General features: G+C 41.8%; 2 protein-coding genes across 15 annotated transcripts in view; one reads left to right on the top strand and one right to left on the bottom strand.

The window, feature by feature from the left end:
• The first annotated feature begins 3250 nt into the window (after positions 1-3250).
• Positions 3251-14066, top strand: LOC310895340 (uncharacterized protein). The gene is made up of 3 exons (XM_083826566.1): positions 3251-5903; positions 8958-9126; positions 10778-14066. Exons 1-3 carry the CDS (start codon positions 5832-5834, stop codon positions 10954-10956), a joined length of 420 nt encoding a protein of 139 aa, XP_083682692.1. The 5' UTR covers positions 3251-5831; the 3' UTR covers positions 10957-14066.
• The window catches only part of MYRIP (myosin VIIA and Rab interacting protein), a 254003-nt gene continuing 242175 nt past the window's right edge, over positions 12728-24555 (bottom strand). For 9 of the 14 annotated variants that reach the window (XM_083826509.1, XM_083826515.1, XM_083826517.1 and 6 more), the window contains 6 exons: positions 23650-23844; positions 19324-19485; positions 17525-17629; positions 17369-17429; positions 16450-16571; positions 12728-15794 (listed from right to left, as the gene is read on the bottom strand). In XM_083826509.1, coding sequence (XP_083682635.1) covers positions 15762-15794; positions 16450-16571; positions 17369-17429; positions 17525-17629; positions 19324-19485; positions 23650-23844 — 678 coding nt within the window. In that variant the 3' untranslated portion in view covers positions 12728-15761. The remainder of the gene's footprint in view (positions 15795-16449; positions 16572-17368; positions 17430-17524; positions 17630-19323; positions 19486-23649; positions 23845-24555) is intronic. The other 5 variants (XM_083826521.1, XM_083826513.1, XM_083826511.1 and 2 more) reach the window with 5 other exon arrangements.

Below are 24555 nucleotides of genomic sequence, written 5' to 3'. Positions count from 1 at the left end.
ACAGCTGCAGAGGGAACGGAAACAAATCCTAATTGCACATCTTGGCATGCAGTGGGTGACAATTAAAACAAAGGCTATGTCAGGCATGCTTATTGTTCCCTTGGCAGCCAGCCTTAGCATCCATGTGCTTTGGTGTGCGGTCTCTGCAAGGTTGTGCCAATGCAAAGAGCTCTCTCTCTCAGCTGCCCTCCTCAGAGGGAGCTGCAGGTCTCCATGTCATATCCATCACTTAGGTCTGACACAAACATTGTCTTTGCCACCATCTTGCACCAGGTTTTGGCCACTGTGGGTAGAGACAGGTGGCATCCTGCTGGAGATGTGGTGCTTCTCCTACTTTTGCCCCCTTGGCAGCTGTCCAGAGGTCCCTTGCCTTCACTGAGTCCTCTCCATGGCCTTGAGCATCCACTGCTGTGGCTGTGAAAATCTTGGTAGTGAAGGCTTCCAGCTGCACCTGGCTGCAGAAAGGTGGGCCAAGCAGGCATGGCCTAGCAGCAGCAAATAAATTAGGTATGAGCAGTTAAAATAGGTGTAAAGCCTGTGTGGAAACCAGAGGTGTTGTTGCTTAGGGTTAAATTTCAGATTGCAGCTAATTGTTCTAGAGACAAGACTGGAGTTAATCCCATTCCCTAATATCTATTTAATATCAGTGCTTAAGCAATGGTCTGGGACCAATATTCTTGCTATTCCATGGCTAATATAGAACTCGACAACTATTCTGCAGGAAAAGAAGAACATCTTTTCTAATTATCCTGATCATGGCTTCAAGCTATTTAAGTGTAATGGTTGCAAGACCTGGTTATGAATAGCAATTAGAGCTTTCCTTTGACAGTATCTCAGTTCATCTGTCAAATGGTATGTGAATCATTGAAGGTTATTTATGACTGGATCAGCTGCAAGGATGAAATCCAGGGACTCACTGGCACGCAGATGAAAAATATGACACAATGGAGCCATCAAGTATACTTTTGCACACAACGCCATGGTAATTCAAAACCACACCTTTACTGAGTACCCCCAGGAGTACTTCAGCTGCCCTTCAGGAGTAACAAGTAAGCCAGACAGTTGGGAGAAATATTGTTCTTCCAGAGAATTGTTGTGTTGGAAATTTGAGCCAGAAATACCACAAGAGCTATGTGTCAGGAAAGAAGAAGTCACCCATGTGGTAAGGGCTAAAGCCTTGCTTTAAGTACGATTCTGAATGATATCTGTCATGGCATGTGTACACATAAGGATGCCCTTACCTTAAGCTCCCTTCAATCATCTCTGTAATAAGTGGAATGAACAACACTGGGGGTTTTGTTTTTTTGTTTGTGTATATATGTACATATATATATATACACACACTTTCATGTGCAGCACCCTAATACTGAATTTTTTATTCCTTAGGAGCCTTTACAAAGCCAAAAGGTCTGTTAATTTAACTGGGGATTGCTCATGGTCCTGTGTTCTGCCTTATCAGGCCATAGCAGACCCTGTGCTGACTGTCCTTTGCTACAGCCTGGAAACCCAGGCAATTATTGCTTGAAGTATGCAGTGTTCAAGCATCAGTTTAAGTTGCCTGACAAAGCAATTGTGCATGGAATGTGCAAATAGCAAATAGCAGCACTAATCCTGTATTCTATCAATGCAACTACTTTATACACAAATTCAGCTCTACTCCAGCACCAGAGGTATGACTGTTCTGGCCTAATGTTGATAATCTGAAAATAATGACCAAGTGCTGGAATACAGCGCTGGATGCTTCAAGACAGGCCAAATTACTTCCATCCTTGATTTCTTTTCGTGAACTGTACTCTTCCTTGCTCCTGCTACATGGGTCTACCTACTATACCCAGCTGCATTTCACAGCCATGCTAGGTGCTACGCTGAAGGCTGTGTAATGCCTCTAGCAGGGAGGAAGAATAGCAAAAGTTTCAGAAGAAATCTTCCCTCTATCTACACTGTCAGCAATGTGGTTTTGAAAGTGGCTGTAACCACGCCAAGTCTGGCTTGTATTTTTCCATCTGGGCTCTAAATCTGATGCAAAGCCTCCATAGTGTGCTAAGGAAGGGCTTAGGGAGCTTGATCAATGCCCTGATCTGTAGCCCATGCCTGAGCTGCCCAGCTGCTAACAGTTGTTCCAGCGATAACTGGAGAACTGTGCAAAGCTGGCACTGTGGTGGTGGTAAACACTTGGATATCCAGTCCAACTTGTTAGAGAGCTGTTCAGTTTAGCTTCAGGTACACGTTTAGATTTTGAGATACACATGCTTTTGTTTGAAACTAGTGGGGGTTCATTTGTTGTTCCGTGATGAGCAAGAGGCTAATTTCTGTCTTAACCACTAGATGGTCCTGTTTCTCAAAGAAAAAAATTACTCCAAAATAAAGCCAGTCTTGGCTTTTCTCTAAACCTGAATAATGTTAGTAGAGAAGAGCTTCAGTGTAAATCCAGACATAATTAATGGTCACACATTGTTGCTTGACTTGACATGGTTTTCAGAATAGATTGAATACAACTTTCCATGAATCCTCCAAACTCAGTTAGTGCAATTGGGCCTCTTCTCAATCACTGATATAATATTTCCTGGTTAGTTAGGTAAGAATTTCCAGCTCCAGACAGCACAAATCTCAAATCTCTCCCTCTCATTCAAAGATAAGCAAAATCAGAATGGCCATATTTTATTACTTCATTTCAAACATATAAGTCATTTTCTACCTCAGTATGAAGGCTGGGCAGATTCATGGCTTATGTAGAAGTTCAACACTGTGGTATTTTCGAACTATTCTCATGTTGGCATGTGAAACAATGAGAGTGGTGGGCTGGAAAATAAAATGTTTTTGTTTTTCTATCCAACTGCATTAAATGCCTTTGCTTTGGTGGTTTTCACGTTTAGTTTGTGTGCATGTGCCCAACTTCTCAGTAAACACAGAAGAAAGAAGGAGGTAGTAACAACTCTGCCCCTTCACTGCATGCCAAGCTGTCCTCTAGATGATCTTCCCAGTTCATGCTTTCATCACCTCCTTTCCCTTGATCATTCTTTCCCAGTTCCTCCTAATTATGAATGTCTTTTGCATTTCTGTGCTGTCTTGCTTTCCTGAGCCAAAGCATAAGTCTTGCTATGAACAGCTTATCTAAATAAAATAAGATCACAACTTCCTGAAAAGCTTCTGAGAAGACAGGATGATTTATGTGAAGCCTCTCAGTGCTATAGATAGCACTAAGATAGTTTGGTTGTGGCCTGCTGGAAAGAGATGACTACTTATAGTCAATGAAGGTGGAGTAAAATAGTACTTTGGTAAGAGAGATGCCTGATGAGGCTCATTTAAATAGACTGTCTCATAGCTGACTAGTCTTCATTGCCCAGAACATTTTACAGTAACCTTTCATGAAGGCAGAATGACCAAAAGCAAAAATGAAAAAATAAGTGCTTGAAACTGGCAAGTGGTGCATCCAGAACAGAGGCATGGATTTGATCCTTCTTGTAGCAGGGAGAGAGCTGTGAAATCCATGGCATGTGATGTGGATACTGAGAATTAACATGGGTTCAAGAGGCAACTCTGAAAGATAAAGTAATCCATTAAGGGCTACCTGCTACAAAAACATATTAGGCTTGGGAAGTCTCTGAATCACAAATCTCTGGGGCCTGTGAGGGTGTTCTTGCGAGGAACATCAAAATATACTGCCTTGCTTGCAGAGTCTTCCCTAGATATTCTCTGTGGGCCACCATCAAAAGCCAGATACTGCAGCAGATGAACCTTGGGCCTGAGTGAAAGCAGCTGAGCATATTAGAGCATTTTAAATGCTGGCTCTCCTAATAATGATTTTTCTTTTTATGGCATATTATTTTTCAGGCATCATTTACTAATAAGCATATCATGTTTAGATGAAGATATTGCACAATTTTATTTTACATGGTCATGTAGGCATCAATCAGTAAAAATTATTTGTGCTGTTGAAAGTCTCACGTCACAATGGTAGCAAGACTAGAAAGAGTAAAAGGGATGAGTTTGCCTTTTACTTCTGTTTTAAGATGATACGATCACTTAGCAAAACAAGAACAGATGCTACACATCCTGAAGAGAAAAAACTCTCACTCCAGCTATAGCCCACTAGAGATCAAGAAAGGATACCTACATTTTCTGGTCCAAATAAACATGTAGAGTCATAAGGGAAAAGAGCTACGATGCAAAACAATGAAGGGTTTTACTTACGAAGATAACCCCTCCACACATGCACACCAAATTAGCACAATGGAGGCACAGCTATGGACTGGTTCTTGGATGCAGATTGATTTTTTAAGTAGTGAGTGTTTGCAAGGTTCAAAGGGAACATGCTAAAAGGAGGTTGCTGAAGGAAGAATGTATATTGATTGTGTTGGCTGTAGAAAGACCTCTTGTGCTGTCATGGACTTGAAGTGCTCTTCATATGTTGCTATTGTGATCCTAAGTAGTCTGAGTAAACTCTTGAAAACTTGGATAAGGGAGACACTTCTTTTAGCTGTTACTAAGTAGAATTTGGAGAAAAGAAGAGTATTTCTTAGGCTTCCTTACTGTGTGTGTTCATACACATGGCTGTAGAGAAAACTACTACACATAAGTGAGAAATTTAGTTTAACTCCCATATTAGTGATCACCCCCTCCCCTGGATGGTGGTGGTGGGGATGCCTTGATACTGAGTAAGATCAGGGCAAAACAGAATTTCAGTCATGCTTCCTTGTACAAGTACCTCACAAATTACACTCTCCCCTCCCCCCAAATAAATAAAAAATAAAAAATCACTCATTTCTTTTGGGAGGTGGTTGCAGTGAAAAAGTGTCATTTATACTTTGAGGTTTCCTCAGCTGGAGGTGTCTTTGTAGGAAAACTAAATGACAGTTCTGCTATTGAACTCCCACTTTGTTCTGTTGGCATTGCAGTATCTCCTACTTGGTCGCAGCTTATGGACTGAGTCATGTCTCAGGGCCAAGTCTTTTAAGCACAGGTTTACAAACTGTTTCTTCAGGTGTTCATTCTCACTAGGAGCTGAGCACGACCCTGAATCTGCAACAGAGACCGCGGTCTCCAGAGAGCCCCATGGCCCTCCACATTTCAGCCTCTCCACAGAGTTGCAACGGAGGAGTGAAATACCTGCCAGGGTGAATGCTGATCCTCTACAAAACCTCACAGTAAATACAGTCATAGCTGTTAAAGCTGTGGGATCTGTAACAGCGAGAACTGTGCTGACACATTAGTCAAGAGAGAGAGGTAAAAATAGCCATGTGGAAGAGATGGCTACTGTAGAAATGCAGTATTGCTTGAGATCTTAGCCTCGTGCTGATGAAACTTTTCTCCACCACAACTTTCATAAGCATGTGCTTGGACACAAGCTGAGCCTGATGGGATTTGATCCGTTGCTTGGGTGGATCAGTCGCTTGGGTGCTTTGTTGCTGAAGGGCCTCACGTGTGCACAGGGGTGAGCTGGCCCCAGCTGCGGGTCAGGATGAGAGCTGTGGACTCACGCGAAAAGGGGAGGTGGGACAGCAGCCAGAGGAGCACGGGCAGGCAGCCAGGCTCTGCCCTGCACTGGGCATGGCAGCCAGCACTGCCCCAGCCTGCCTGTGGCCCCCTGCCCTCTGCTCTCATCTTGGTGTGCTGGGGAGCCTCAGCGAGATGTCCTTCCAGGCCCCCGCCTCCATGTAGCGCCGCCCTCGGCTCTTGCTCCCTGCCCTGATCAATAGCTTTCTAAGGGAGCCTCACTTCTCTTCCCCTCCCTTTGTGAATTTAAATTTTGCTCACTAGCACTGCTGACGTCCTCCTGGCCCACCTCTTGACTCCCCCCACCTTCAAGCCCACTTCTCTGCACTATAAAAGCCATGAGCCCCCAGCAGCCACCCTGCTTCTCCTCAGAACAGCAGCTACCTGAGGAACTGCCTTGGTGCAAACAGGTGAGTGACAGCTAGCTGCTTTGGCACTTGTCCTGGCTCTTTCCTGCTGGATTTCCTTGTTTTAATTTTTATTTTTGGCTTTTGCTTCTCTACATTAATGTACATAGCTGTGCTCTGTGCTCAGTCCCATGCACTTTTTCCCAGTTTTGGCAGTGAAGGAGGCAGTGCCGAGGAAACCTGTGGGCAGTTTCATGCCTCTGCAGGGAGAGCACAGGCTGGAGCCTGCAGCACAGTGGTGATGCGAGCCTGATCCCAGGCCTGGAGTCACCCTAGGTTTGAGCTCTTGTGGAGGTTTCCAACACTGCTTTCAAACCTGAAAGCCACTTGGATTTGCACAGGAAAAGGGTAACACAGTTGCTGGTCTTGAGTAAGATGCTATTTTAGGGTTTAGAGAGTTAATAGTACCTTGTCTTCTGAAGATATCCACTGTAGGTTTAGACCAGATGGACCTGTAGCAGAACTCAAGTTCAGTGTGCTTTGAGCCCTTGTGCCCAGAGGGAGGGCCAGGCTGCCTCCTACTGCTTGTATGGGGCATATCCACAGCAAGTTGTGATGTTGACAGGGCCAGAGGTGCTGGGGATACTTGCTATACTCCAAGGCTGCTGGAAAGCAACATTTCTTTGATATCCTCAGCTGGGAATAGCATGGTCAGAGCTGACAAACAGGACCTAGGTGCAATGACTTCCTTAATGGCTTAGCTGGAAATACAAATGAGTTGCTTCACTGTAATTTTGCCGGTTACTTAAACAAGCTGTAACTTTCTCTGATATCGATTGAAGTTACCGGACTGCTGTCACAGATATTGCTCAGCCAAAGTTTAAATGCTCTTCCTGCACAGGGACCAAGCAGAACCAGCAAACTGACTGAGTTGGCAGTGGTGCTAACTTCATGCTGCACTCCATGAACAAAATTGTTCCTGAACCTTTTAATTGTGTCAAGTTTTATTGAAACTGGTAAATTTTTTAAACTTTTTTTTGGTGATTATTTAATGGTTGGAAAGGGAGAGCAGGCAAAAAGACTACACGAGGTCTTAGTTTTCCAATTTTCTGTTTGGAAGGAGGCAGGTGGGCTGTGGGCTCAGGCAGGTCTGTATCTGAGGAGATCACAGACCATCTCCCAGTCCTGTTGCTTCTCAGGGCCAATGCAAAGGCCTGTGAGCCGGTAACCAGAGTTTTGTACTTCTCCTTCATGCCTAGTGACAGGGTGGAGCTGGAGTTGAAGATGCTCAGCATCATTTTGGGTCAAGTTTCTGGCAGCACCTGTGCCTATGTTTCTCCCCATACAAGCAGGGGTAGGACAATTAGGAGGAGAAAAAATAGGGAGGATCAGAGGTACTGAGTCCCCTGACTATGGCATGGCATGTTACTTAGTGAAGAGCAGTGAACACCATGAGCTTCACTGAAACCCCAGCCAGGTCAAGGAGCTGAACAAAAAGTTTGATAAACAACAGCACTCTAGGAAGTGGCCTGAATGGCTGATTTAGGCACAGGACCCCCTGATGGAGACTGAGACATAGCATTGCTTAGGAAATTTTTGTCTTTTATTACCAATGAGCTCAACATCAGGTCTTCCATTCGATCACTCAGTTCCCAGAAAAGCTAGACATAAAACCATACAGCAAGTAATCTGGAAATCCTGTCTACAGCCATCTAAGCACACAGGAGAAATTCCTCAAAACATCTTCATTTTGTCTCACTGAGTTTAAAGCATTGTTAAACATGGAGCAACAAGAGATGTACACCAGCTGAAACTGAAGCCAGAATGCATCCCATGTGGTTTTACATGCTAAGATCATTTAGTTCTGATTGCCTTGAGATATTAAATTAAAAAAATAATTTACAGTTTGGTTAAAATTACTGGTTAAAATCATTTTCCACCTAGCTGCCTGCTAAGTAACTGCTAGTGTGGGGAAGGAAAAAAAAACTAACCAAACAAACAAACAAAAAAACACCTTCACTGATTACTAGGGCTCAAAGAGCTTTTAGACTGCATTTTAATGAAAGATATAGACAGATTTTTCATGTGCTCTTTTGTTGCTCTTGCAGTGTTCTTGGGAACATCTTCCATCAAAAGATTCTCATTCCTGCTCTGCCCACACTGAAAGTGAGCTAAAATTTTAGCATTACAGTGGTCAGGCAACAACGGGGGAAAAAAATCCCACCCTTACACAGGGCGCAGCCTCTGTGTGGGCATAGCCAAAAGTACTTCCTGTAGCTCTTTGCCTGTGTATCTACTCTTAAGCTAATACTTAAGCAAACAGGGCTTCTACTGACTTCTGTATGCAGAGGCTCCAGACCATCAAATATGGCCAAATTTCGCACATTACAAGGTAGACTCCTAGTATTACAGCTGGGAGAACTGCTGCGATGTAGCTTGCCCAAAATGTCACATAGATAGGATGTAGTGATAACCAGAGCCCGGGATTCTTTACCTCCTGGATGCTGTTTGCTTGACTAGGCACAGTCCTTCTCTCTTGGGGATTTCTCATCTGGTTGCATCTGGATGCATTGACAAGATTGGGACATCTAACAGTGGAAACCATAACTGGAAATCATACTTTTGCATGCTGTCTGTGAAAGGATGAGCTGACAGGGGAGAAACATTCCCTTTCAGTAAATCTTTCTAATGCACTTAGTTTTAAAGAGATTGTGTAAATTGCAAATGTTAAATATATTTCACAAGTGTGGAAAGGATGATAGAGATAATGGCTAAAACACACTCTGATGGCCAATGCCCATGACCATACAGAGGGGCACACAGAAAGTCAGCAAACAGCAACCTCAGGGCCAGGATTCAAGTGTCATGTAAAGCTGTGCCATAGGTTTTTATGGATGATGGGGGAAAAGCCCAAGTTGAAAACTTACCTCAATAGATGTTTCACTGTACAGCCTTTGTCTTTAAACAGAAATACCCAGGACATTCCCAGTGTCTGGGTTTCAGAGGACTTAGTCATGAAATGGCTCTGACAGGAACACACTGTTACAACTGACACCTTCCTTCACCTTGAGGGCTTTAACTCATATGTGTTCCCTATGCCCATTTTTCTCCTCACAGCCTTCCTACCACCACTCCACCATGTGGCATCTGATCTCGTGGACACCACGTGCCCAGTGGTCACCAAAGCACTTAAAGTTGGTCACTGTCTACATGCTGGTGCTCTTGGTATCTCTCAGCTTTGCTTCAGGACAGAGCAGGCCATTTAAACATCAGATAGACAACAGAAGTAAGTATGAGTCTCACCTGACGTAATGTGGTGGACCCCTATATGATGACCTTGTGGCCTCTGGTGCATCAAGGGATCAGGGTCGCACTGTCAGGCAAAGATCAGCAGCAAATCCACGTGGGTGTTTCCATGATAAAATGGATGGATAAAGCGTGGTGTGGAATCCTGTTCTTCAATTTACATTAACTTAATCTCCACCTCATGACCCTTACTTTGCCAAGGAAAATACTGTAATTTTTTATAAACACCAGAGGAGACACGAATTTACAAAAGACTGATGAAGAAAATGCAAGGCAGTACACATTGACTATTTAAGCATCTAATTTTCAGCTATATTCTGTAGATCTGTGGCAGTTCATGGCTGCTTCTAAGGAGTAACAAAGCAGCATGTGCCAGTAGCTTAAATTTGCTTTACAGGGATCTTCATGTCTGTCTGGAATTACAAGTTGTCTGAAAGTCAAAATAAAAGTGGTTGAAGCATACTCATTCAGATATACTGTGAAGAACAGAGCTTGCCCAGATGAAGGATAATTCTGAATGTCCTAAGGAAATGCTAACACAGAATACAAAATATTTTTGAGAGAATCTGGATCATGATATCTCACCTTCCCTCCAAGGAGCAATGGGTGATGATTGAACGTGGAGTGGGAGAGAGTTGGGTGTGGGGAGTAAGGCACGTGGGTTCTCAGTGGCACTTCTTTCCGCTTTCAAAGACAATTAGAGATGTGGGGAGCCTTGGTTTAGGTACTTGAGTGAAAAATATGAAATGGCTTAGGTTTTGGTGAGCAGTGGGATGTTAAACACTGTGCTGAAACACTTACAGGGTGTATGGAGAAATTTACAGCCGAAGTGGATTTTTTGTTTTGTTTTGTTTTCTCTGTTCAAGTGGGGATACACACAGGGGAAAATCCTGCTGCCTTGCCTGAGACTTTAGCGTGACTTGGATACTGTATGATGCACTTAAATTGAGATCTATTTCCTATTCCTGACATCCCACTGGCTTTGCAATGATTTGGCTTTCTTTGGGGAAGCTTCACCTTTGCATATTTTCCCTGCCACTATATCTTAGTCTTCTAATACAACTATACCCTCTCCACACCTGCTGTAGAACTACACCAGGCTATAAAATAAGCCAATTATGAGTATATTTCATAAGCATTAAAACGAAAAAAAAATCATCCATGAAAACAATTGAAGGAGAATTAGGTTTGTATGTGTACCTCTAGCACAGGAACCCTCCCTGCAATCCAATGGATTTGTTAGCCTTTAGAGATGGTACGTAGAGCAGAAATGAACGCTGCAAAGTAGGACCTTCAGGATTTTGGGCACCTCAGAGGGGATAGTCTAAAAGGGGCAGACCAGGGAACTGCTGTGGTCTTCCTGGATGTAGGCTGCTTTGTAACCTCTTCCAGAATTGCAGGTTATGCAGAACAGACAGATGAAAATTAATTTTGCATCTGAATGCTCTTTCTTTAGGTTCAACATATGGCAAGCGACCCTCACAGGCACCAGAAAGTTGTGTCTGGCTGCAGCCCTTCCCCTTGGCTTTTCTCCTGAGCTACTAATAAACTGTTTAATGCCCTTGAGGTGTTCAGGAAGTGCTGCCTTTACATACAGTAGTAGATGCTTCACCCAGTGCTTTGAATTCCAGGTCCTGAGATTGATCCTTTTTGGTACGTGGGACGTGGCGTTCGCCCCATCGGTCGGTTTGGGAAGAGGCAGATGAGAAGCAGCCGTGGCAGCCTGAGGCCCATGAACAGGCACCTGGATTTCATCTTGAATGCCTTGTGGGAACAAAAAGTGTTGGATGCAGAGGACAGTGACTGGTGACATCTGTGTCCTGAGGTGGTGACCTAACTTCTGCTCTCTGAATTGCCCCTCCCCTGCACATCAGACCTCTAGTTCTGCTTTTGTCTAGCAATCCCATGCTTCTCCTCTCTTTGCTTCTTGTGCAAATTCCTCCAAAAACAAACACATTTGGGGTGCAGGTAAAAGACAATGCATTGACACTAGCACCAAGTGCAAACATAGCTTTTAAAAGGGCTTCTTCCCTCCTATACCTCACCAGTCTCTTTCCTGAGCTGTAATGATACCATGCACTGTAGCGTTAGGTTTAACCAAAAAACAAACAGCTTCTGTGCTGGGATTTAAACTCTGCAGTGTTAAGTGTATCATGAAACCTTTCTGTCACATTTCACAGTCAATGGCTATTCGTATGTAAAAATAAAAAGCAATAGTTGGAAGAAAGAAAAAAGACTCTCACTAATTTTCAATGTACCTGCATTAATGGCATGAAATGCTCGTGCTCTGTGTGTAGATGTTATAGAGATTGTTAACATCCACTTCCGGGAATGGCGCCCTGAGCAACCCATTGGCCTTTTATGATTCTTCCCATGCTTCTGGAGAGATACATTAATGAACAAAAAGGAGCTTCTGTCAAAGATAAGTATTTTCACCCTGCTGAAGGTCAGAAAATGAGGAAAAAATTGGCTAATTAAACTCTTCAGAGTCGTTTTGTGCTTACTGCGTGTAATCGTGTACCATTATCATGGTGTATTATCGTGTACCAAAATGGTTAAGGGCCTAAACTATCTGATAACCTTTAAAACAATGTTGCTGTTTTTAAGTACACTATCTGATCAAGCTGAAGCCACTCTCTGAGGATCACAAGCAATGTACAAACTACCACATTAGTCCACATCAATAAGCCTTGGGTTGTGGTTTAACGGTCATATTTGCCACAGTAATTAACTTTGTTATACTCATTTTATAAGAAGTGTTATTTGCAATATGTTTAATCTCGATTGATTACTACTACCAGCAAGAATATTCAAATGCAGTTTAATCTATGGCGTATATCCAAAAAAGATAGCTTACAATTTAGCTAATGAATGATGGTTAAATCCAGGCCATGAATCCTAATGCAAATTGCAAATTAGAATGAACTTGCATTTCTAGTTGTGCTTTGCTACAACTACTACTAAAATTTGCTGGTGGTTGAATTAATTATAACAGATAATTCAACCCTTTTTTTCTGTTTGTGAGTGGTCTATCAACAAGGAGTGGATTTTTATATACTAAGGTAGTTATTGCTATTTATAATCAACATATCTGCTCACCCAAAGTGTTACTTACTTAAAAAACATTAGTTTAAATGAACACCCTCATGGTGTAGAAACTAAGCTGATAAAAAAATATATATTGATTATCATTTGTCTTATGAGGCTCTGAAAATACCAGACTAAGATTATTGGCAGGGCTGTTGCTCAGTTTATCCTTTGGTAGCAATCCCAGCGAGAGTTACAGAAATTCTGCTTGCTTGAGATCGTATTTCACCGCACAGGCATGATGGTTTGGAGAAGACACCATCAAATATTCTTAGCAGGATCCCTCTTGCCCCAACCCAGCCAAAAGCAACCTGAACCAAGTGTGTTAATGCTTATTCCTCCTCTCAACTGAACAAGGTGACTCTGGAGTTGCCCATCTCCTGTGTTTAACAGAGAATGGGTGGTTTGTGATGTGGCAGTACCTGAAGAGCTGCGTGCAGCAGCATGGTCAGCATGTTTCCTGACCGGAAGGGCACATGAATCCACACCACAGAGGAGAACGTCTGTGTTTAATTTATGAATTAAGTCCTTGAAAAAGGCATTATTTTCATAAATTGCTTTTACTCTTTTATAATTTTCTTGACAATAATTCTTGGTGAGTATGCTGATAACAACAAGGCAAGCTTAATATTTACTCAGACTTAATCAAATAGATCATATAGTCTTCATTTTACCCGTTAAAATATTTTCATTTATAAAAATTAATCTAAATATAAATATTAACACTAAAGATTGAAATTACTTGATGACAAAATAATTCTTTGTGTGCTATAACATATGTTTTTATGATTTTTTTAAACAGTAAATTATATCTTTGCACATATTTGGCACAATAAACATTTGTAAAAATTCAAATGCCTTATAGCAGGTAGGATTTTTTTTCTTTTTTCTTTTTGCAATGCTTACACAGTACACATTTTTCTGTCAAAGAAGACTGAATATTTTAACATTGTAACATGATAATAGTTGCTTTTCATGCCTCTTAAGGAAAACAACCTATTCCAAAATTTGTTGGCTTATTTAAATCACACTAACAGAACAAAAGCCAAAGAGTTATTCTATTAAAATTAGTAATTTCTGCATTGATATTACATACACAACATTAGTTATTATTATTAGACGAATATGTAGACCAACCACCATTAATGACATTTCATAACACGCATACCTGCATAAACCAGAACCTGGGAATGTATTGTATACATACATGAGAACAGTCAAGGGAGGAGGAGGAGACTGAATAAAAGAAAATTCCTAAGCATCCTACTCTGTTTAATCTCCTTTACTGGACTGCATATATAAATAAAATCTATCTTTTATATATATATTTATATATTAAACAAAGCGGGCCAAATTCTACCCTCACATCTGTGCAAACCAGTTCCAGAGAACTAGTATTGTGTGAGAGTAAGAGAAGGCATAATTTCACCCAGAATAAACATATCGAGTCAGACCTTCGGCAGATGGTAATTCATCAAAGAGACAGAGCGACACTTGTGTCTTCTAGGTGAGAAGATGGCTGTATATATTCTGACAGTTCCTTACCTACAGCTGGACATCAGCACGCTGACAAACTTGGCTTCAAATATAGGTGACAGATTTGTAACTGGAACTGTTTTCCCAACCATCCCATCCTGCCATCCTTTATCAACCCCACCTGACCCCCAAACCCCAATGTAGTCAGGAGATTTGCCAAGTTTTGCTCATACTTGCCCAAGCACAAGCATGTCATGGCCCAGTGTCCCAGGGGACCATGTTCCTGCCAGCTGGCAGGTAACGTGTGGGTGCTCTGCTAGCTGGGAACCTGGGGAAAGAAGCAGCTCTCCTCCTCTCCTGGTACCCGCTGCTCTTGAGAAAGCTCATTGCCAGCTCTGAAAATCAGGTTACTGTCTTCTGAGTGGACTGAAAAATTGGAACAAACTGTTTGAGACCAGTCTGATTTTTTTTCAGTGTTTTCTGTCTTGAGCTTTCTGTATGCTTTAACAGCAATTTAAAAAAAAAAAAAAAAGAAGCCATGAAGTCAGCCAGGTGCAACCTCAGAGCCCCCTAGCTAGTACTAGCAAAAGATAGAGGCATCTCACTGAAGAGAGGTGTTCTCTGGCCCAAGGCTCCTTAGTGCTGACAGGGAACTTACCAGCTCATGCTCTCCTTCATAGCATGATTTCACATCAGTGCAGAATGCATTTGGGTACTTGCACTGAATTTGATGTAGAATATCACAATCACCTCCTCTAACTACCTCCTTTGTATTCCCCAGAGGAAAAGGTACCACAAATTGGCAAGGCCCTCCCCCAAAAGGGCCAGAGGAACACTCTGTAAATGGCATCTTCACTCCTTGGCATTTGATCAAGGGCCTTCCAGGGTTTGGTTCCCCTTTTAAGGGTTTCAGGAAATGAAAGAAGAAATTTCACTGTCCACAATCTGATTCAGAGTGGTCCAATGGTAATGGGGTGCATATGGCACCAGTGACAGGCCCCAGCTACTCCACGATGGCTACAGACTAGTAAAGGAAAAGACTTCTGGGCTACATTTGTCCCCTCCTCAGAAAAGGAAGCAGCCAAAGGGAATCTCTTATAGTTTACAGCCACCTTGCAGCCATCAGCCAGTCAGCAGAGATCTCATCCACAATGCTTTTACTTTCTTTTTCCAATCTTAAAGATTTGGTCAGAATTTATTCTCAACTACAGCATGGTTAGATGCCATCAAGGGGACAATGATACCAAGAAGAATGATACAGACAAAGGTGTTGGTTTCACAACAGTGTTCAGATGCATCCAGATGCTGGGATTGTAACTCAACAGACATCTGGTCCACATCTGCTGCTTACCACCAATTCATGGCTCAGCATGACATCCACATTCCCCCCTGCCACCAACTGCAAATACCTAGCTCTGGAGCTAGAACATTAACTCTGCCAAATGTATTTTCAGGGAACTGAGAAGTCTTTGTATATCGCATCTCCTCCTACCAACCTTGTCAAAACTTCCACTGGCTCCTGGAGAGCAGAGCTAGGTACACAGGTTTTCCACTCCCACCAAGTAGCTGAAAAGCAGCATACACTGCACGGAGTTGTTCTTATTGCTCGACAAGACAGATGCCTACATGAACATTAAGAGGCCAGAAAATGTGGATCACAAGTCTGCTTTGTTCATTCTTTTTGAATGAAATATTGGCCTGTAATTATGATTGACTGAGTGTACAAAAACATACTGTAGTTTAAAGACAACATACTTTAGTACAACCAATGGGGAGAAAAAGTGCATCTTAAAATGTGGAGCCTTGCTTTTGAAACTCATCATCCTTTCTAGAGTCTTGTGAGAACTTTAAGGCAGAGTTTCCTTTAGCAGACCACAATGCTGAAGACTTGGACAGATTTCTCAGTGAGGTATCCAAACGAAGCCCTGTAACTGAGGCATTGTGGGTTCTTGAGGGTCCATTTTCAGCTGGACATACACAATGGCTGTTAAGTAAAGGCACTCTAGTGTACAGCCTTAGGCAGTGTGTTATTGGCAGTAGAGAAGTATAAGTTTAGTACATCACAGCAGATCCTATAGCAGGTTCCTAGAACAGAGAGGGACAGGAAAGAAAGAAACATGAGTGAAACACAAAACAAGGTTGCTGAAGGGAGCCAGATCCTTCCCTTTCTCACCTCCCTACCTGTTTTACACATATCTAGTGGTAGACCACTTAGTCATCTTTTCTTCTTATGCATCTACAGCTGCTAGAGAAGAAAATGATTGACAGCCGTACAGTGAAACCTACTTGTTCAAATCCTGCTGGGTCAATGTGCAGCCTGTCTACTCCTTAAATTTCACTTATGCTAGCTTTGAACTTTTCTCAAAAATCACTAAGATTCGAGGTGACCCTCACCTGCAGAATTATGCTGTGAAATTGGTACTGGAAGGGTCTGAACTGCAGGTCCACTAATTTATTTCTTAATTTTAAATAAGGGTAGCACATTCCTGTAGACCTGGCAGCTGTGATATATTCCTACAGGCTAACATTCTGGAGCACACAGCTGCTACATACCGCTATAGTCAGACAGCTTCCAGGACACTGGACACATTTGTTCAGAGTTACCTCAGCATTCTCTATTCTTTTTCCTCCACCTATTAAGAGGAATTTTGTGAAGATGCTGAAACATATACACTGATACCTCTATATTTCTACTTACTGCTTTTAATAGCATTTTTGAAAACATATATTATGATTTTACCATGAAGTCCTTGGCAGTGCTTTTCCTCTCTTCAGTTCTTTGCGTTAGAGATCCTTGAAGCATGAAGTTTCTATTAAACGTTCTGACAGTGGTAATTGGAGAACAATCTATTTTTTCACCTGCTAAAAATACAACAAAGGAAATTTTTCACCTTACAGATTGAAGAGAATGTAATAATGCTCTTGAAGAGTCACAGCTTCTAGAGAGAAAAAACTTCCCCTCAAACACATAAGACAAGCTCAATTTAAGTTACATGAAAAACAGCAGGCTGTGCACCTTAAAGTTTACTAAAGTTTAAGGTCGTGTCAATCATTAGAATTACACAAGAGTAAAACAAGGTGAAGCAGGCCCCAGAATTGTCACAGATAATGCACTGCAGGTTTAAAAAGAAAAAAAAAAAAAGAAAGAAAAGAAAAGAGAACCATATTTAAAACAAACAAACAAACAAACAACAACTCACAGCCATACCCTAACATACCAGCAACATTACTGAGCCAGATAACATGGACTGAATTCAGTAGGCATAGTCTTTAAGAAAGCAGCTGTGGGCTGTGGAGAGTGGCAAGTGGCTATTCATAGTTAGCACTGTGACAGCTTGGCCCTTGCAGCCTAAACCTGGCCACACCTCAGCAGTGGCCTGACTTTTATAGGACAAGCATCTAGCAGTCCTCATTTGCTTTTCCCAACCTTCTGTTCTGTTTCTGTTAATTTGCCACTGTCATATTTTCCACTGAAATAGGAAGTGGTGATGTTTTACGTGCCAAATGTATGTTTTGTTTTTGCAAGTGCGATGGAAAATGAGGAATGTAGACACATCTGTTCATTTTATAACTTCATCTTTCCCCTATTCTTCTGAACTGTACATTGCATTGAAACTTATAAAGAGGGACTATAAATTTATCATATGTAACAAGTGCACCTTTTATTGGTGGAGCTGGAAGTTTCCTCCTCTGCTGTCTTGATGTGTCTATTGTATGCATCTGTTAACAACACATATGCATTACTCAACTCCATTACAGAAAAAGAGGCAAGATTTCCCCAATGTATTTTTGAATACTACATAATGTTCTGGCACCTGGTTTGTTTGCTTTTGATCCCGTTTCCTTGTCAGGCGAACACATGGAGCCACATTCAAGCCTGCAACAGTGAGAGCTGATATTCTGCTCTCAATATCTGAAATCTTCAAAGAAAATAAGAGACAGAGAAAGACAGATGGGGAGGGGGAAAAAGAAGTTTTAAAATTACTATGGATGCCACTACTAAAACATATCCCTCCCCCCAGTCAAATCTTCTTTAATCACAAAATATGAACAGATGGCTGATTTCTTCATCAATTCTGACACTTTGCTCTCCTGTATTCTTTAGTCCTAATGTCAGAGGGATTAATTTGTTAGTAAAGATGAAGTAAAAGAACATTCCAACCTACTATGTGACTCCAATGAAGAGGCATTTTGTTCCTTGTGAGGAAACAAAGAAGGAGAGAAACCCCTGTCTGCCATCTCCCAGTTACTGCTAGCTACATAATTCCATGTTCATTCAAGCATGTGTTTTTCAAAGGCTACATTTAAACAATTACTTTGTGGAACACATTTCCTAATTCAAAATTAATTTCATGCACACACAAGGTACACCCTCTGTCTCAAAATCCAAATGTTTGATCTTGAATATTTGTTATAATTTGAATGTACATGTATGTCAAACAAACAGAAATGCAAGTATACACTGTGTAAAAACACTCAAAGAAAAACAAGTTGCTAGGAAAAACAAAAGGTCAAGGAAACAAACATCTGGGGAGAAACTAGACTGAGGCAGAGACTAGCAGATACAAGTGTCACCAAAAGGGAAAAAGTGTCAGAGAAGTCAGACTTCAGCTGCACATATAATCAGACTCCTGATTAACGACGATACCTGAAGCTGTTCACGCTGCAGATGGATCAGTTGCATGTTACCTTCTTTGTCACCCTGCTCTCATAGCTCAGGCCTCTCCCCTCCTCGCTTCTCATGTCCATTAATATATGTAACATAAATTAGTGACCAAGGCCAACAAGATGACACTGCCAGGTTGCCATCTATTTCATCAGTGCACTTCTGACATCAGGAAGGACTTTGAGATCTTTGCTCAATCCTAATTTGAATGTGCTGTCACTGAAGAAAATAAATGGGTACATCCCTGTTAACGTCTGGCACAGGCATGTCAGAGTGCGTCATGTGGTACAGACTGGTCAGTAAGCCACTGCTGCTAGCCATTATTCAGGTCATTATTCCCTTGCAGTCTGACAGCCTTACCTCATTCAGCTTTCTGCACCAGGTCATGAAGTTCTCTTCAGAGCCCCAGACTTTCTGGAGCCCACTACGGAGAAACTAGACTGCAGCACACACGAGCAATTGCCTTTTGGCTGGGATGTGCACTGCTCAGCAGCTAAATCCCAAGGCAGACTTGCAAATTCTGGGTTCTGCCTTTGGTCTTTTTTGGTAGATTGGTACTGACACTGGCTTCTTTTGCAAAGTGCTCTACAGTCTGCTGAGTAGAAGAACTACCTAAGACCATATCTGCAGTCAGACAACAGGCACGCACACGACAGAGCACACCATGCGAGCTGCCTGGGAACAAGGAGCAGGTACAGTATTAGTACTACAGTAACATGCTGTTGTCCAAAAACTAGCTGGGGGAAGAAATAATTGCAGTACATCTGGCTGCGCTGAGTGACACATCTCAGTTATGCTTTACTCAGCTCCTGTGACGCAGCTGTGTATCCTTGGATCACGAGTTCGCTGTGATACAAAAGAATATTACAACTAAGTGTGCACAGACAAAAGGTAAGCACGAGGGAAGTCAGTGTGAAACTGCAGGTGGGGAGGAGCTGCCGTCCTCACCTGAAGCTCCGCGTGATGAACCTGGGCGGCTGCTGTGGCCACCTGATCCTCCAGCTCGGCCAGCTCCGACTCTGCCGTAATGCTGTTGATCTTGCGTGCCGCGTCCTCCAGGCCGGTCAGCTGCCCCTCCAGCCCATACACCGTGACAGCTGTCAGGTACACCTGCAGGGCCCAGGAGGGAGAGCTGTCGGCGATTTCTGTTTCGTGAGCATGGAGGTTTGAGCAGACTGCATCGTCCATGACACCTCTGAGCCCCACCCCCCACCCCCGCCAACTCACTGCAAGCAGATGCTGGCAGAGGTGTATCAGGGAGGAATAATCTGGAAACACGCATCCATAAAGAAAAAGAAGGGTATGAGGTAGCTGAAGTCCAAATTTCATAGGTGTTACAATAGTACTACAAAACAGAATTATTCCATATACACCAGAAAAAAAAAAAAAGAATGCTGAAAAGTTATTTTTTTTATATTCAATTTAATAACATAAAGACTGCAATTAAAGACTGTCACACTGTGTGTAAGACACACTCAAGGCCTTCAGTCAATCAAAAAATCTGCGAGAATCTGTTCATCAGCATATTGATATAAACTTCTTACCCTATACCTGTGCTTATTGTATGCACAAGGGTTTTTTTCCACTGCATCCTGCACTCACCCAATTATACAGCAGCCAAAATCCTTTCCATCTTCTAGCCCTTTGGAGTGAATCTGTGGAGGGTCAATAGACTTATCTGGGCCACATAAGAATAACAGACTCTATAATTTAGAGATCTTCTCTGAAAATAAACAATATCTTGACCCATCTGCAATACTTCTGATCACTGTGGGTGAAGGTTTCATTTCACATTCAGCTACTCAGAGCAATAATTCATTATAAATTGTGTTTTATGTGTTTCTTATATTTCAGAAAGAAATCTAAGACTCCGCTGGATGAAGGTCCTTGTTTATAGAAAATGCTAATTTTCACACAGAATCACAGAATCGTCTAGGTTGGAAGAGACCTCCAAGATCACCCAGTCCAACCTCTGACCTAACACTAACAAGTCCTCCACTAAACCATATCACTAAGCTCTACATCTAAACATCTTTCAAAGACCTCCAGGGATGGTGACTCAACCACTTCCCTGGGCAGCCCATTCCAATGCCTAACAACCCTTTCAGTAAAGAAGTTTTTTCTAATATCCAACCTAAAACTCCCCTGGTGCAACTTTAGCCCATTCCCCCTCATCCTATCACCAGGCACATGGGAGAATAGGCCAACCCCTACCTCGCTACAGCCTCCTCTAAGCTACCTGCAGAGAGCGATAAGGTCGCCCCTGAGCCTCCTCTTCTCCAGGCTGAACACCCCAGCTCCCTCAGCTGCTCCTCATAAGACTTGTTCTCCAGACCCACCACCAGCTTCGTTGCCCTTCTCTGGACTCTCTTGAGCACCTCAATGTCCTTCTTGTTGTGAACGGCCCAATTTCAAATATTATCTTTTGATAACTGTGTTTAAAATTGTGCTACTTATGTGACAATACTGCAACTTCTGCCCGTTTACGAGATTGTCAAGAGATTGTTTCCATGAAGCTGGGAACAGGACAGTAGAATTAAATCTATATTCTAATTTTCCCCACTGGCAGCATCACTTCCAATACCAATAAAGGCTGCAGTGCTACAGAACTACCACGAATTAAACATACTCTGTGGCAGACTTTATGGTTCAAGGGGCAAGAAAACAGGATCTGAACAAGATCCTTGAGCACATACCTTCACTGCATATGTTTTCCACTCAAGTCATCATATCTGCCCATAATTCCTAGACCCTGCAATCCACTGGTAACAAGTGTTCAAATAATTTGTGGCCATGCTGTAACTTCATGGATCAAAAGTGGTGGAGAATGACTATTATTTTTATTGTGTTATTGATTTTTAATTGCTTGCAATAGGTTTTTTGTTTGTTTGTTTTTGTGTGTTTGTTTGTTTTTCTTCTTTGTATTACTGGTTTCAAGGTATATACATATACAACATATATACATTTTGTTCCTGGACATGACTTTGCTAAGAAGCAAATTCACTATGTTTTGTATGAACTGCATCTTGTTAGATGACAACCTAACTGCAAGCATGAAATTCTTGAAAAGTGTACCTAGGACAAATAAGTGATATGTTTTAACATCTTTGCTGAAGTACTTGGAGACACAGGTAGACCATAAAGTCAACATTCTGATTTAAATAGAAATGTTCCTGCTTTGTGGGTTTAAAGTATTCTTTCCATTTACATCAGTGGTACGTATTTCTGGTGCAATGTACCACAGCCACTTCAGATTAACATGTTCTTTTTTGATTTCTCTATCACATCTAAATATCAGAGAAAGAAGAAAGAAGAGCACTATGATCAGAAACCTCTTTAGGAAGTTGAAGGAAAGACGCGTTTAAATGCTATGCCAAAATTCTCTTCACAATAATTTGGATATTTCACAAGCAAAAATAAATAAATAAATAAAACAGGACAATAGAAAAACATGGCAAGAGGTGAACAATATTTTTGTAACATAAGAACCCCCATATTTGTTAAATTTTGGTTTTATTGAACATTTTCCATCTAGACTTAAATAGAAGATTTTTCTTAAGATTCTTTTTACCTGAACAATCATTGCACTTCAAGCAGCAATGGTGTACTTGCAGGTCTCCGTGAAATTACACCCTTTTGCATACATTAACATTCAGATTCAGGAGACTTATTTTTACCAACATTTAGATATGCATAGCTTCTACTAACACCCACCAGACCTAGCGCTGGGACAGGTGGCCCCTACATTCTCCCCACTGATGCATGTACAATCAACAAAACACTGAGAACAAGAATGAACGCAGTAAGGTGTCTGTCTACATGTGCACCCAGATCCTCTTTCACAATTTGCTGCAAAGAAGATATGCTGCATGCAGGTATGCCCCCACCTGCATTGGGAAAAAATATGGATTCCTGGATTTCTAAAGACTTTTTAAATTTACATATTGACTGTGGTGATGAAATCATGAAACCACGCAGTTTTGTCATGTACTTCAAATCCTGTGTGGGGCAGAGAAAGATATAGTGTGGGGACACAGCAAGGCTGACCCAACTGGATGCCTTATGAACTATGCAGGCCATTGAGAGAAGATAAATCAGCAATACGCTGCAAGCAGGGAAACACCACAGCAAGAAATGCTCTGCCTCAGTGACCAGTGAGGAATGCTTGGCTCAGATGAACAACTAGGGGTCACAGCACCACAGACGTCAAATAGTTACAAAGACATGAAGGATTGCTGGAGCTTAAGTGCGGAAAAAAAATGCACATCAGATAATCTGCAACACAGTTCTCCACAGACAAAAAATTGTGGGAGAACCTCTCTGCAAATTGCATTCTTTCTGAGGAATCCAGGCTGTTGTGGGAGTGGGTTTCTGTGAAGGAAACTGATTTTATCCCCCAAGAGGAGATTCTGTCTTTGAAAATTTTCTAGGGACTAAAGACAAACAGGATCTATTTTCTTGAATTGATCAGGGTGTTATAATAGGACAGCCTGGATTCTTGTACGATCTTTAAAAGCTCCTAACGAAGAGAAAAATCACTGAAATGTAATCAGTTAAATGTGGGAAGAGGAGAAAATCGGAAGTTGCAAGTGTACTAACTCCATTAAGTGGATGCATGAAAATTTCCATTGAGTAGTGGCTTCCCTCTCTGATTCAGCATTACGCTTTTCCCTGCAGATGACAGGTACTCATGAAAAAGGACAGAAGATTCAGATGTGGCTGAACAGAAATGTTTAATTCAGCTTCTCTAGCCAGCTGTTTTTAATAGCACAGTGGGCAGCTCTGGCTCCCTGGGTACTCATCTCAGTATGCAGGGAAAGCATGGGTGGAGGAAGAGGTCCTCCATTTCTTCTCCATGTGACTTGGAAAATGCTTTCCCTACCAGCCCTTAAAATAATCAGGCTGTGCTGGGACTTGGAGATGTGTGGTTTCATCAAGGCATGGCACAGCAGCACAGCCACAGGGATTCGGAGGGCTTAAATTAATTTTTAATGTAGGGGTTCTGAAATTAGTTCTAAAACTCAGCACATGCAACTCTTCCCCTCCTTCACATATTTTAAAGTACACATTAAAACAAAAAACAAAACCACAACAAAACATCAAGCAGCTGAGCACCTCTTTGAAATAAGATCTTTTGTTCTCTCTGTGTATTGAATTAATAACATGGGATTCATTCTCAACACACACTGACGGTACCTACCTGAGCACTCTCTCTTTTCAGTTGTCTCACACACACACACATACACTCACTCATACACTGATTCACGTTCTTACGTTTTCTTCCAGTGTAGTGAGCTGCTCATCAAGTCTGATGGGGTCTGTCCCCAGTGGGAACGTCCCTCTTCCCTTGTCCTGAGCATCATCTGGGAAATCACAGGGACTGGTGGATTCTGCAATCAGTTCTTCGGTGGCATTGATGATTTTCAGGACCTCTGTAGATATGTTGCAGAGAGAGACAGCAGAGTACTTCTGTTTTGTTACAAGAGCAGACAGAGAAAACAGCATTAAATTAGCACAGAGAGGTATTATGCAACATGGCTTAGCTTAAAGCTGTAGCTTTAAAAATGCTAACATAATATGGTTGGCTAGTTGCTGAGGAATCTACTTTTTCTCCCTCCCTTTTCAACACATGCACAGTGATACAGCATACAAAATAAGATACACACACAATTATTCCACAACACTAGTTCTACTAGAGGGCTGGTCCAAAACTTATGTCAAAGGAACCTACATATATCCCGCTTTAAAACCCAAATGAGCTAGATACAGCTATTTTTGCAATAGCTTTTAAACAGTTTTTTTAACCACAATCATCTTTTTGGGGTCCTGCCAAACAGATGTGGAATCACCTGTCTCCATACAGGAGCTATCACATTGCAGCTGTGTACAAGGGAGAGAAATCTTCAGATCTTCAGAAGCCCCATGAGGACAGCAGTTTACATAGATGATCGCTAGGAATTATATGATGGCCTCAAAAACGAAAGGTTGAGATACAGGCATGTACACATTTGTATCCCATTTTTAAAAAAAATCAATTAACCAGTTTTTAAAAATATTTATGAAATAACTTATATCAAATACCAAGGAAAAGCATGCAGTTTTATCCATGTTTAAAAAAAAAAAAACACAACTGTAAGACTTCTGTTTTTTAATCCATGTGCAATTTTTAATCAATTTGCA

Source organism: Anser anser (genome assembly GCF_964211835.1).
Source record: "Anser anser genome assembly, chromosome: 2".
In the NCBI taxonomy this organism is placed as follows: Eukaryota; Metazoa; Chordata; class Aves; order Anseriformes; family Anatidae; genus Anser; species Anser anser.
The sequence above is the reverse complement of the archived record's forward strand: the minus strand, read 5'-3'. Positions and strand labels throughout refer to the sequence as shown.

Excerpts from the sequence above, each read along its gene's own strand:
- LOC310895340 (XM_083826566.1), top strand. The coding sequence starts at position 5,832 with ATGAGCCCCCAGCAGCCACCCTGCTTCTCCTCAGAACAGCAGCTACCT. Across the intron at positions 5,904-8,957 it reads AACTGCCTTGGTGCAAACAG|CCTTCCTACCACCACTCCAC; the intron begins GTGAGTGACAGC and ends TTCTCCTCACAG. Across the intron at positions 9,127-10,777 it reads ACATCAGATAGACAACAGAA|GTCCTGAGATTGATCCTTTT; the intron begins GTAAGTATGAGT and ends TTTGAATTCCAG.